This window comes from Bombina bombina, chromosome 7 (assembly GCF_027579735.1).
Source record: "Bombina bombina isolate aBomBom1 chromosome 7, aBomBom1.pri, whole genome shotgun sequence".
NCBI lineage: Eukaryota > Metazoa > Chordata > Amphibia > Anura > Bombinatoridae > Bombina > Bombina bombina.
Window position 1 is genome coordinate 25,125,579 of NC_069505.1, and position 14,639 is coordinate 25,140,217.

The following is a 14,639-nucleotide window of genomic DNA, read 5'->3' on the forward strand; positions in this document are numbered from 1 at the left end:
GAATTGAATTTATGGGGGGGGGCAGTGAATAGTTACGCTCCACATGAGAATCCAGATGGATTGGAATAAATACTATAAAAAAACTTTCACTATAATATTCACCATTAACAGCTTGAGGACATTTTGGAGATAAGCGCACATAAATCATATGGCTTTGGTACTTATATAAAAAATGGTTACAGGACAAACGACACGGACATTTCTGCTTTTCCGGTATATTTAGAAAACAAACTAAACGAGCTTAAATCAGGACTTCAAAACACCCAAAGAGTTTTTTTAAAAGGGTGTGGACATTGTCTGTAGACAAGAAAGAGAGACATGTGATTACACAATACTCTTGTGATTACACAATACTTACCCACGTAACTGAGTCTTCATATTTAATTCCTGTTAATAGAAACAAAGAGAAAATGCTTATTTACTTTTCAGATTAAATCATTTTGATAGGAAAATGTTGTGCATTTATGAAATATTCCAAGGCTTCAATTTCTTACTGAGCTTTAAAATATTAAAGGGACATTAAACACTTTGAGATAGTAATATAGAATAAAAAATAGTATATATAAAAAAACCTCTGTAATATACTTTAATTATTTATTTTGCCCCCCTTTCCTGTAATTCCATTCTGAAATTGTGAGCTTTTCAGTTCCTGTTTGAAATGGTAGTGCAGAACACTGTTATATTCCACACAGCCATTGGCTGCACACTCTAGTGACCTATTTATTACTGTCTCTAATTGGCCACAGCAGAGAAGGTAACCTAAGTTACAACATGGCAGCTCCCATTGTTTTATAGACACTAAGGGACCTATTTAAGAACGTGCGAGCGGACATGATCCTATATTGCAGATCATGTCCGCTGCACATCGATAAATGCCGACAGCATACCAGCAGTTCTTGCAATCGGCCGCTAGCAGGGGGTGTCAATCAACCCGATCGTATTGGATCGGGTTGATTTCCGGCGATGTCTGTCCGCCACCTCAGAGCAGCGGTCTTTATTCATAATTTGTGTTTCTGGCGAGCTTGATAAATAGTTCCCTAAAACTTTACACTTATTTTGTCACTATTTAAACAGCTAATAAAACTTTAAACAATACATCTACATTTTATTCTCACACTATTCTTTGAATGCATCATTCTATCTAACATTTATTTAGTGTTTATTGTCCCTTTAAGTTTACATTATTGGTGTTAATTTTGAGTCGCAAAGCACTTTGGCAATTAATTCTAAGGGATTTAGACAGAGTATATTATAGACATGAGGATTTAGACAGATTATATTATAGACATGAGGATTTAGACAGATTATATTATAGACATGAGGATTTAGACAGATTATATTATAGACATGAGGATTTAGACAGATTATACTATAGACATGAGGATTTAGACAGATTATACTATAGACATGAGGATTTAGACAGATTATATTATAGACATGAGGATTTAGACAGATTATATTATAGACATGAGGATTTAGACAGATTATACTATAGACATGAGGATTTAGACAGATTATATTATAGACATGAGGATTTAGACAGATTATATTATAGACATGAGGATTTAGACAGATTATACTATAGACATGAGGATTTAGACAGATTATACTATAGACATGAGGATTTAGACAGATTATATTATAGACATGAGGATTTAGACAGATTATACTATAGACATGAGGATTTAGACAGATTATACTATAGACATGAGGATTTAGACAGATTATACTATAGACATGAGGATTTAGACAGATTATACTATAGACATGAGGATTTAGACAGATTATATTATAGACATGAGGATTTAGACAGATTATATTATAGACATGAGGATTTAGACAGATTATACTATAGACATGAGGATTTAGACAGATTATACTATAGACATGAGGATTTAGACAGATTATATTATAGACATGAGGATTTAGACAGATTATACTATAGACATGAGGATTTAGACAGATTATACTATAGACATGAGGATTTAGACAGATTATACTATAGACATGAGGATTTAGACAGATTATATTATAGACATGAGGATTTAGACAGATTATACTATAGACATGAGGATTTAGACAGATTATACTATAGACATGAGGATTTAGACAGATTATATTATAGACATGAGGATTTAGACAGATTATACTATAGACATGAGGATTTAGACAGATTATATTATAGACATGAGGATTTAGACAGATTATACTATAGACATGAGGATTTAGACAGATTATACTATAGACATGAGGATTTAGACAGATTATATTATAGACATGAGGATTTAGACAGATTATACTATAGACATGAGGATTTAGACAGATTATACTATAGACATGAGGATTTAGACAGATTATACTATAGACATGAGGATTTAGACAGATTATATTATAGACATGAGGATTTAGACAGATTATACTATAGACATGAGGATTTAGACAGATTATACTATAGACATGAGGATTTAGACAGATTATATTATAGACATGAGGATTTAGACAGATTATACTATAGACATGAGGATTTAGACAGATTATATTATAGACATGAGGATTTAGACAGATTATACTATAGACATGAGGATTTAGACAGATTATATTATAGACATGAGGATTTAGACAGATTATACTATAGACATGAGGATTTAGACAGATTATATTATTGACATGAGGATTTAGACAGATTATATTATAAACATGAGGATTTAGACAGATTATACTATAGACATGAGGATTTAGACAGATTATACTATAGACATGAGGATTTAGACAGATTATACTATAGACATGAGGATTTAGACAGATTATACTATAGACATGAGGGTATGTAACCCAACACATTTATACCTGGAGTGAGGAAGATACAGCTGTGCAAACTGAATCATTTGTTTCTTGTTACTATTTTTAATGTAATTTATTTTACAAACATTTTATTTTCTCCCTTATTTAGCTGTCTCTCTCTGTAGCTTTATGCGTAAATAGTTTCTCCTATAGATGTTGTCTACATAGTAATACAAAATGTATACAGCAGCATGTGCTGTGCATGTGACGTATCCCAGACTACAGAATATGCGGAACAAGAAACAGAACAATAACATACAAACTGCACAACACAACTTCACTAGACATTTGTATTATTATACCCAAATTAAAGGGAAATCAGCATCTTTTCATTTCAAGACCTTTGGTATCTCTTTTCTTTTTATCCTGCGTGTCTCTATCCCTGTGTCTACTGGGTCTCAGTACCTACTTGCCCTCCATAACTCTGTCCCCATGTATCCTATGATTACTGTCCCCTGTCACTCTGCATGTCACTCTCCCCCCTCACCCTGCACTACTCTGTTCCCCCTCACCCTACATGTTAATCTCCCACCTCACCCTGCACTACTTTGCCCCCCCTCACCCTGCATGTCACTGTCCCACCTCACTACTCTGTCCCCCCTCACGCTGCATGTCACTGTCCAACCTCACCCTGCATTACTCTGCCCCCCCCTCACCCTGCATGTCACTGTCCCACCTCCCTACTCTGTCCCCCCTCACCCTACATGTCACTGTCCCACTTCACCCTGCACTACTCTGTCCCCCCTCACCCTGCATGTCACTGTCCCACCTCACCCTGCACAACTCTGTCCCACCTCACCCTGCATGTCACTGTCCCACTTCACCCTGCACTACTCTGTCCCCCCTCACCCTGCATGTCACTGTCCCACCTCACCCTGCACAACTCTGTCCCACCTCACCCTGCATGTCACTTTCCCACCTCACCCTGCATGTGACTGTCCCACCTCACCCTGCATGTCACTGTCCCACCTCACTACTCTGTCCCCCCTCACCCTGCATGTCACTGTCCCACCTCACCCTGCACTACTCTGTCCCACCTTACCCTGCATGTCACTGTCCCACCTCACCCTGCACAACTCTGTCCCCCGTCACCCTGCACTACTCTGTTCTCGCTTACCTTGCGTGTCTCTGTCCCTGGAAACTGGCATGTATAAAACTAAATATAGGCGTATCATCAATATCTAATCACCCACCAACAAGTAATAACAGTGTTGCACTCTGGTTACTTATTACAGAAAACCTTGTAATGTTTCCTCATGATATGAAAAACAGAATTTATGTTTACCTGATAAATTACTTTCTCCAACGGTGTGTCCGGTCCACGGCGTCATCCTTACTTGTGGGATATTCTCTTCCCCAACAGGAAATGGCAAAGAGCCCAGCAAAGCTGGTCACATGATCCCTCCTAGGCTCCGCCTACCCCAGTCATTCGACCGACGTTAAGGAGGAATATTTGCATAGGAGAAACCATATGAAACCGTGGTGACTGTAGTTAAAGAAAATAAATTATCAGACCTGATTAAAAAACCAGGGCGGGCCGTGGACCGGACACACCGTTGGAGAAAGTAATTTATCAGGTAAACATAAATTCTGTTTTCTCCAACATAGGTGTGTCCGGTCCACGGCGTCATCCTTACTTGTGGGAACCAATACCAAAGCTTTAGGACACGGATGATGGGAGGGAGCAAATCAGGTCACCTAGATGGAAGGCACCGCGGCTTGCAAAACCTTTCTCCCAAAAATAGCCTCAGAAGAAGCAAAAGTATCAAACTTGTAAAATTTGGTAAAAGTGTGCAGTGAAGACCAAATCGCTGCCCTACATATCTGATCAACAGAAGCCTCGTTCTTGAAGGCCCATGTGGAAGCCACAGCCCTAGTGGAATGAGCTGTGATTCTTTCGGGAGGCTGCCGTCCGGCAGTCTCGTAAGCCAATCTGATGATGCTTTTAATCCAAAAAGAGAGAGAGGTAGAAGTTGCTTTTTGACCTCTCCTTTTACCGGAATAAACAACAAACAAGGAAGATGTTTGTCTAAAATCCTTTGTAGCATCTAAATAGAATTTTAGAGCGCGAACAACATCCAAATTGTGCAACAAACGTTCCTTCTTCGAAACTGGTTTCGGACACAGAGAAGGTACGATAATCTCCTGGTTAATGTTTTTGTTAGAAACAACCTTTGGAAGAAAACCAGGTTTAGTACGTAAAACCACCTTATCTGCATGGAACACCAGATAAGGAGGAGAACACTGCAGAGCAGATAATTCTGAAACTCTTCTAGCAGAAGAAATTGCAACCAAAAACAAAACCTTCCAAGATAATAACTTAATATCAACGGAATGTAAGGGTTCAAACGGAACCCCCTGAAGAACTGAAAGAACTAAGTTGAGACTCCAAGGAGGAGTCAAAGGTTTGTAAACAGGCTTGATTCTAACCAGAGCCTGAACAAAGGCTTGAACATCTGGCACAGCTGCCAGCTTTTTGTGAAGAAACACAGACAAGGCAGAAATCTGTCCCTTCAGGGAACTTGCAGATAATCCTTTTTCCAATCCTTCTTGAAGGAAGGATAGAATCTTAGGAATCTTAACCTTGTCCCAAGGGAATCCTTTAGATTCACACCAACAGATATATTTTTTCCAAATTTTGTGGTAAATCTTTCTAGTTACAGGCTTTCTGGCCTGAACAAGAGTATCGATAACAGAATCTGAGAACCCTCGCTTCGATAAGATCAAGCGTTCAATCTCCAAGCAGTCAGCTGGAGTGAGACCAGATTCGGATGTTCGAACGGACCTTGAACAAGAAGGTCTCGTCTCAAAGGTAGCTTCCATGGTGGAGCCGATGACATATTCACCAGATCTGCATACCAAGTCCTGCGTGGCCACGCAGGAGCTATCAAGATCACCGACGCCCTTTCCTGATTGATCCTGGCTACCAGCCTGGGGATGAGAGGAAACGGCGGGAATACATAAGCTAGTTTGAAGGTCCAAGGTGCTACTAGTGCATCCACTAGAGCCGCCTTGGGATCCCTGGATCTGGACCCGTAGCAAGGAACTTTGAAGTTCTGACGAGAGGCCATCAGATCCATGTCTGGAATGCCCCACAGTTGAGTGACTTGGGCAAAGATTTCCGGATGGAGTTCCCACTCCCCCGGATGCAATGTCTGACGACTCAGAAAATCCGCTTCCCAATTTTCCACTCCTGGGATGTGGATAGCAGACAGGTGGCAGGAGTGAGACTCCGCCCATAGAATGATTTTGGTCACTTCTTCCATCGCCAGGGAACTCCTTGTTCCCCCCTGATGGTTGATGTACGCAACAGTTGTCATGTTGTCTGATTGAAACCGTATGAACTTGGCCCTCGCTAGCTGAGGCCAAGCCTTGAGAGCATTGAATATCGCTCTCAGTTCCAGAATATTTATCGGTAGAAGAGATTCTTCCCGAGACCAAAGACCCTGAGCTTTCAGGGATCCCCAGACCGCGCCCCAGCCCATCAGACTGGCGTCGGTCGTGACAATGACCCACTCTGGTCTGCGGAAGGTCATCCCTTGTGACAGGTTGTCCAGGGACAGCCACCAACGGAGTGAGTCTCTGGTCCTCTGATTTACTTGTATCCTCGGAGACAAGTTTGTATAGTCCCCATTCCACTGACTGAGCATGCACAGTTGTAATGGTCTTAGATGAATGCGCGCAAAAGGAACTATGTCCATTGCCGCTACCATCAAACCTATCACTTCCATGCACTGCGCTATGGAAGGAAGAGGAACGGAATGAAGTATCCGACAAGAGTCTAGAAGTTTTGTTTTTCTGGCCTCTGTCAGAAAAATCCTCATTTCTAAGGAGTCTATTATTGTCCCCAAGAAGGGAACCCTTGTTGACGGAGATAGAGAACTCTTTTCCACGTTCACTTTCCATCCGTGAGATCTGAGAAAGGCCAGGACAATGTCCGTGTGAGCCTTTGCTTGAGGAAGGGACGACGCTTGAATCAGAATGTCGTCCAAGTAAGGTACTACAGCAATGCCCCTTGGTCTTAGCACAGCTAGAAGGGACCCTAGTACCTTTGTGAAAATCCTTGGAGCAGTGGCTAATCCGAAAGGAAGCGCCACGAACTGGTAATGCTTGTCCAGGAATGCGAACCTTAGGAACCGATGATGTTCCTTGTGGATAGGAATATGTAGATACGCATCCTTTAAATCCACCGTGGTCATGAATTGACCTTCCTGGATGGAAGGAAGAATTGTTCGAATGGTTTCCATTTTGAACGATGGAACCTTGAGAAACTTGTTTAAGATCTTGAGATCTAAGATTGGTCTGAACGTTCCCTCTTTTTTGGGAACTATGAACAGATTGGAGTAGAACCCCATCCCTTGTTCTCCTAATGGAACAGGATGAATCACTCCCATTTTTAACAGGTCTTCTACACAACGTAAGAATGCCTGTCTTTTTATGTGGTCTGAAGACAACTGAGACCTGTGGAACCTCCCCCTTGGGGGAAGCCCCTTGAATTCCAGAAGATAACCTTGGGAGACTATTTCTAGCGCCCAAGGATCCAGAACATCTCTTGCCCAAGCCCGAGCGAAGAGAGAGAGTCTGCCCCCCCACCAGATCCGGTCCCGGATCGGGGGCCAACATTTCATGCTGTCTTGGTAGCAGTGGCAGGTTTCTTGGCCTGCTTTCCCTTGTTCCAGCCTTGCATTGGTCTCCAAGCTGGCTTGGCTTGAGAAGTATTACCCTCTTGCTTAGAGGACGTAGCACATTGGGCTTGTCCGTTTCTACGAAAGGGACGAAAATTAGGTTTATTTTTGGCCTTGAAAGGCCGATCCTGAGGAAGGGCATGGCCCTTACCCCCAGTGATATCAGAGATAATCTCTTTCAAGTCAGGGCCAAACAGCGTTTTCCCCTTGAAAGGAATGTTAAGTAGCTTGTTCTTGGAAGACGCATCAGCTGACCAAGATTTCAACCAAAGCGCTCTGCGCGCCACAATAGCAAACCCAGAATTCTTAGCCGCTAACCTAGCCAATTGCAAAGTGGCGTCTAGGGTGAAAGAATTAGCCAATTTGAGAGCATTGATTCTGTCCATAATCTCCTCATAAGGAGGAGAACCACTATCGACCGCCTTTACCAGCTCATCGAACCAGAAACACGCGGCTGTAGTGACAGGGACAATGCATGAAATTGGTTGTAGAAGGTAACCCTGCTGAACAAACATCTTTTTAAGTAAACCTTCTAATTTTTTATCCATAGGATCTTTGAAAGCACAACTATCTTCTATGGGTATAGTGGTGCGTTTGTTTAAAGTGGAAACCGCTCCCTCGACCTTGGGGACTGTCTGCCATAAGTCCTTTCTGGGGTCGACCATAGGAAACAATTTTTTAAATATGGGGGGAGGGACGAAAGGAATACCGGGCCTTTCCCATTCTTTATTTACAATGTCCGCCACCCGCTTGGGTATAGGAAAAGCTTCTGGGAGCCCCGGGACCTCTAGGAACTTGTCCATTTTACATAGTTTCTCTGGGATGACCAACTTGTCACAATCATCCAGAGTGGATAATACCTCCTTAAGCAGAATGCGGAGATGTTCCAACTTAAATTTAAACGTAATCACATCAGGTTCAGCTTGTTGAGAAATGTTCCCTGAATCAGTAATTTCTCCCTCAGACAAAACCTCCCTGGCCCCATCAGACTGGTTTAGGGGCCCTTCAGAACCATTATTATCAGCGTCGTCATGCTCTTCAGTATCTAAAACAGAGCAGTCGCGCTTACGCTGATAAGTGTGCATTTTGGCTAAAATGTTTTTGACAGAATTATCCATTACAGCCGTTAATTGTTGCATAGTAAGGAGTATTGGCGCGCTAGATGTACTAGGGGCCTCCTGAGTGGGCAAGACTCGTGTAGACGAAGGAGGGAATGATGCAGTACCATGCTTACTCCCCTCACTTGAGGAATCATCTTGGGCATCATTGTCATTGTCACATAAATCACATTTATTTGAACGAGAAGGAACTCTAGCTTCCCCACATTCAGAACACAGTCTATCTGGTAGTTCAGACATGTTAAACAGGCATAAACTTGATAACAAAGTACAAAAAACGTTTTAAAATAAAACCGTTACTGTCACTTTAAATTTTAAACTGAACACACTTTATTACTGCAATTGCGAAAAAATATGAAGGAATTGCTCAAAATTCACCAAAATTTCACCACAGTGTCTTAAAGCCTTAAAAGTATTGCACCCCAAAATTGGAAGCTTTAACCCTTAAAATAACGGAACCGGAGCCGTTTTTAACTTTAACCCCTTTACAGTCCCTGGTGTCTGCTTTGCTGAGACCCAACCAAGCCCAAAGGGGAATACGATACCAAATGACGCCTTCAGAAAGTCTTTTCTATGTATCAGAGCTCCTCACACATGCGACTGCATGTCATGCCTCTCAAAAACAAGTGCGCAACACCGGCGCGAAAATGAGGCTCTGCCTATGATTTGTGAAAGCCCCTAAAGAGAAAGGTGTCTAAAAAAGTGCCTGCCGATATAAACTTATCAAAATACCCAGATTAAATGATTCCTCAAGGCTAAATATGTGTTAATAATGAATCGATTTAGCCCAGAAAAAGTCTACAGTCTTAATAAGCCCTTGTGAAGCCCTTATTTACAATCTTAATAAACATGGCTTACCGGATCCCATAGGGAAAATGACAGCTTCCAGCATTACATCGTCTTGTTAGAATGTGTCATACCTCAAGCAGCAAGAGACTGCTCACTGTTCCCCCAACTGAAGTTAATTCCTCTCAACAGTCCTGTGTGGAACAGCCATGGATTTTAGTAACGGTTGCTAAAATCATTTTCCTCATACAAACAGAAATCTTCATCTCTTTTCTGTTTCTGAGTAAATAGTACATACCAGCACTATTTTAAAATAACAAACTCTTGATTGAATAATAAAAACTACAGTTAAACACTAAAAAACTCTAAGCCATCTCCGTGGAGATGTTGCCTGTACAACGGCAAAGAGAATGACTGGGGTAGGCGGAGCCTAGGAGGGATCATGTGACCAGCTTTGCTGGGCTCTTTGCCATTTCCTGTTGGGGAAGAGAATATCCCACAAGTAAGGATGACGCCGTGGACCGGACACACCTATGTTGGAGAAATATAGTACTGCTTGCTTTTATAGCTTTGTAAGATTTTATATTCTGTTCCGTGTATGATCTCAAAGAACTGGTAAATACAGCTGCTAATTGTTACAATAAACAATGACATCAATTTAATAAAACTTGTTCATAAAATGATTATCTCTCTGAACACATAAATCAGCAACGTTGCAATGACAAAATAGCAGAATTAATAAAGATTTACAGCCTCGTCTTGTCAGCGAGTTGTGAGTTTAGGTCTATTATGATTAAAGGAGCCGCATCTATCTCGTAAACCATTTAATTCTCGCAGCATAGAACAAGTTTCACTGTAAAAGATACAGAATAAAAAGTTTCAAAACCTTACAGCACAAACGAATTCAAGCAAAAGATAAAAAACGATCTATAGAATAGTCTACACTAACATATGGAAAGTGGAACAGTATGACTTCAGCACTGATAATCCTTAAATGCGCTTGTTCATAAACTCTTCACCAGAATAATATGATAATAGCAACCCCCCAAAAAGAAACAGCAAAGGGTTAATCCTATATACACAAATATATAATATAGTACAATTCAAAACCCAATGGTAAAATGCTCTCAATCAACCACAACCCACATAACCTCAAACTTAGCTCATTCTCCCCTGTTACTGAGGAAGAAGTTTCGGCACTTATACTGCGCTCTCACCTCACTACCTGTCCCCTTGGCCCTATCCCCTCACAGCTACTACCCTCCCTCTCTGCTACCATTACCCCTATACTCACACACATTTTCAACCTCTCCCTCAGCACCGGTATATTTCCCTCATCGATGAAACATGCACTAGTCACACCGATCCCACCTCCCCATCCAACTACCGCCCTATTTCCCTCCTCCCTCTTACCTCAAAGCTATCCCCTCACAGCTACTCCCCTCCCTCTCTGCTACCATTACCCCTATACTCACACACATTTTCAACCTCTCCCTCAGCACCGGTATATTTCCCTCATCTCTGAAACATGCACTAGCCACACCGATCCCACCTCCCCATCCAACTACCGCCCTATTTCCCTCCTCCCTCTTGCCTCAAAGCTTCGTAAAAAACTAGTATATGCAGGCCTATCCCATTTCCTTACATCAAACTCCCTCCTTGACCGACTGCAATCTGGATTTCGTCCCCATCACTCCACAGAGACAGCAATTGTTAAGGTTACCAACGAACTACTTACAGCAAAATCAAAAGGCCACTTTTTTCTGCTTATCCTCCTTGATCTGTCCGCAGCCTTTGACACTGTTGACCACCCTCTTTTGCTCCAAACCCTCCAATCCTTCGTAATCTGTGACACAGCCCTCTTGTGGCTCTCTTCCTACCTGTCAAACCGTACCTTTAGTGTAGCCTTCTCTGGGGCCTCCTCTGCCCCGTCACCACTTTCTGTCGGAGTACCGCAAGGCTCTGTCCTCGGTCCCCTTCTCTTCTCAATCTACACGTCATCACTAGGTTCCCTAATAAAGTCCCACAGTTTCCAATATCATTTGTATACCAACGACACCCAAATCTACTACTCTGCACCAGACCTATCTTCTTCCTTGCTAACCCGTGTCACTAACTGTCTTTCTCACATCTCTTCCTGGATGTCCTCCCACTACCTCAAGATAAATCTCTCCAAAACTGAGCTCCTTATTTTCCCCCCTTATTCCAAAATCTCCACCCCCAATCTCTCTATAACTGTCGACAACTCCATTATTACCCCTACCCCGCATGCCCAATGTTTCGGGGTCACGTTTGACTCAGATCTTTCTTTCACTCCTCACATTCAGTCCTTGGCTAAAGCCTGCAGCTTCCACCTTAAAAACATCTCTAAAATTAGACACTTCCTTACACAAGACACAACTAAGATTTTAATCCACTCTCTCATTCTTTCACGCCTCGATTACTTCTATTCTCTCCTCTCTGGTCTACCTAGCTGCCACCTAGCTCCTTTACAATCCATAATGAATGCCTCTGCCAGACTCATCTTCCTTACAGCGCGCTCTTCATCTGCTGCACCTCTCTGCCAATCCCTTCACTGGCTTCCTCTTGCCTCTAGGATCAAACACAAAATTCTCACTCTGACATACAAAGCCCTCAACTGCACTGCTCCCCCCTATATCTCAGACCTTGTCTCCAGATACTCTCCCTCCCATCCCCTTCGCTCTGCTCACGACCTCCTACTCTCCTCCTCTCTTGTCACCTCATCACACTCCCGTTTACAGGACTTTTCCAGACTCCCTAAGGACTCTACTGTTCAGGGATGCATACGACCTACGCTAACCTTTCTTTATAACATTTCCTCTCCTCCATTGCTATCCCCTGAACCCCCTTAGCATGTAAGCCTAAGAGTCCAGCTGTTTGTAGATCACCTTCTTAAGAGCTGACTATAACAGTGCAACTCTTGGCAGGGCCCTCTACCCGTTTGATCCCTATAATTGTTTTGTTGTACTCCCCCTTTGTTTATTGCGCTGCAAAATCTGTTGGCGCTCTACAAATAACCAATAATAATAATAATTAAAATACTGTGTGAAATATAATATCCAGCGATATAAACGCATGTATACATCATAGCAAGTAAGGGCTAGAATATGAGTGGAGCACTATAATTAGCACGGTAGTGCGAGGAGCATAAACGCAATCACAAGATCGCAGTGTTCTTTATGATCAAATCCATATAACGCGCAAACTCATTTTCCCTGTAATTTACACTCCCCATATTTTGTATGGGTAGCGTTGAGCGGTAATGTGAGCTTGTATTGAAAGTAAATGCAATCGCTCAAACACAATTGCATTTTCCACTCAAACTTTTTATAAAAGATATAAACACATATATGCACATATATACAGATACATACATATGCATATATACTTTGGAGCCCTCGCCACTTAAATACCTGAAAACAAGTAAAATCATTTTTATACAATTTTAATATTTAACAATGTGTTTTACTGTGTAAATAATTTACATTACAATGTTATTCACATAGGGGGAAATGTTCTGTGTATTTTTAAATTGATATTCCTATGTATATATTTCTGTATATACCTATATATATTCATATTGATATATAAGTATAGCTATATATTTGTCAAAAAATACATCAGATATATATAGAAATATGTATTTAAAACTTATCATAAAACAAGAGCAAAAAGGATGTGGTATAAACCACAACTCTGGGATTGCGCTAGGTTACCCAAAACAACAAAATAATATTTAATAATTAATAAATAAATAAATTGTAATGGGATATTGGTAAATGTTGCTTATTACAACCAATTACACTGTAAACTGTGTCTCTGCAGCTGGGTCAAAAAGCGGAAAAGATATCCCTACAGTTCTTCCAAACTAAAATTGAGTAAAGAAAGGAAAATTGACCTAAGCGCACAAAACTTCAGTCCATCTATAATAATTTATAAGACAATGTATAAAATTATGTATAAAAAATACAATTTGGGAAATTTTTGGAAAGCTGCACGGTATCTGTGCACAAGAACGACGGTCTATCTATAGTAAAACTGGTAACAGGACAAATGTGTATACGTATATAAAGGTTAGTCAAACTTATTTAGTGATAACTGCAAGTAGTTTACAAATCATACAATACAAGTAAAATCAATGTAAAATCAATGCCGTTTTATTTATATATATATATATCCCAATGGCAACACACAATATCATTGAGCACAGGGTAAAAAAGGAGAGGAAACGAACAGTGGCAGTGCACAGAATAAGATTAAGATTCACTATAATTATAATAATTAAACAGTGCAATGCAAAAGGTTAAACCATGCAGTTCATATGGATTATAAAGCAAAGTTCCACAGGTAGAAGTCCAATGTGCGTATCACAGAGATGTGTGAAATCTTATCCGTGGCTATGGTTGAGAAATGGGTATTTACCAATCGCTACCTCAATCCTATGAGGTAAGGTATGCGCGTAGATAGAGATGTGTGCAGCCTTCAGTCAAGGATAAGGTGACAGTTTCCGTGTCTGGGTCTCTCTCAATATGTGGACTCAATTTGATTTCCATACAATCCCAGTACAGCGTCCTCTACTGCCAGCTTTAGATTCCAAGATGGAATACAGGAATAAGGGGAAGACAAAGCTACAATAGTGTGATTCCTTTTATTGTTAGAAAAACACACAGCACACAAAGTGGTTATGCTTACAGAAAATGACCTCAAACGTATGAGGTATGTGCAGACTTAAAATCAAACAATGTTGTCATACAGGAAAAACATGTTTGGCTTCCAAATGGCATCTTCCAGGGCCAGGTAGCCCACTGCACCACACATAGACTTTTTTAGATGTCACATTCTTTAATGAGGGGGAAAAGGTTCTCACCAAACTCTTTAGAAAGGAAACGGACAGTAATGGGTATCTGAGAGCAGATAGTGTCCATTATCCCCCCTGGATCCAAAATGTACCTTATGGGCAATTTCAAACAATATGAAAAAATTGCTCCAAAATTGAAGATTTCGATCACGAAGCCTCAGAACTAAAGGGACAGTCTACCATCCAATTGTTATTGTTTTAAAAGATAGATAATCCCTTTATTACCCATTCCCCAGTTTTGCATAACCAACACAGTTATATTAATGTACTTTTTACCTCTGTGATTACCTTGTATCTAGGAACCTTCTTCCAGCCCCCTGATCACATGAC

At 41.0% G+C, this 14,639-nt stretch overlaps 1 protein-coding gene across 3 annotated transcripts in view; it reads right to left on the reverse strand.

The window, feature by feature from the left end:
* The window catches only part of LOC128665791 (beta-1,4 N-acetylgalactosaminyltransferase 2-like), a 358,995-nt gene that overhangs the window by 90,645 nt on the left and 253,711 nt on the right, over positions 1-14,639 (reverse strand). For 2 of the 3 annotated variants that reach the window (XM_053719993.1, XM_053719991.1), the window contains one exon: positions 359-387. In XM_053719993.1, the coding sequence (XP_053575968.1) occupies positions 359-378 (20 nt within the window). In that variant the 5' untranslated portion in view covers positions 379-387. Of the gene's footprint in view, positions 1-358; positions 388-13,873; positions 14,148-14,639 lie in introns of those variants that run through there. The other variant, XM_053719992.1, reaches the window with a different exon arrangement.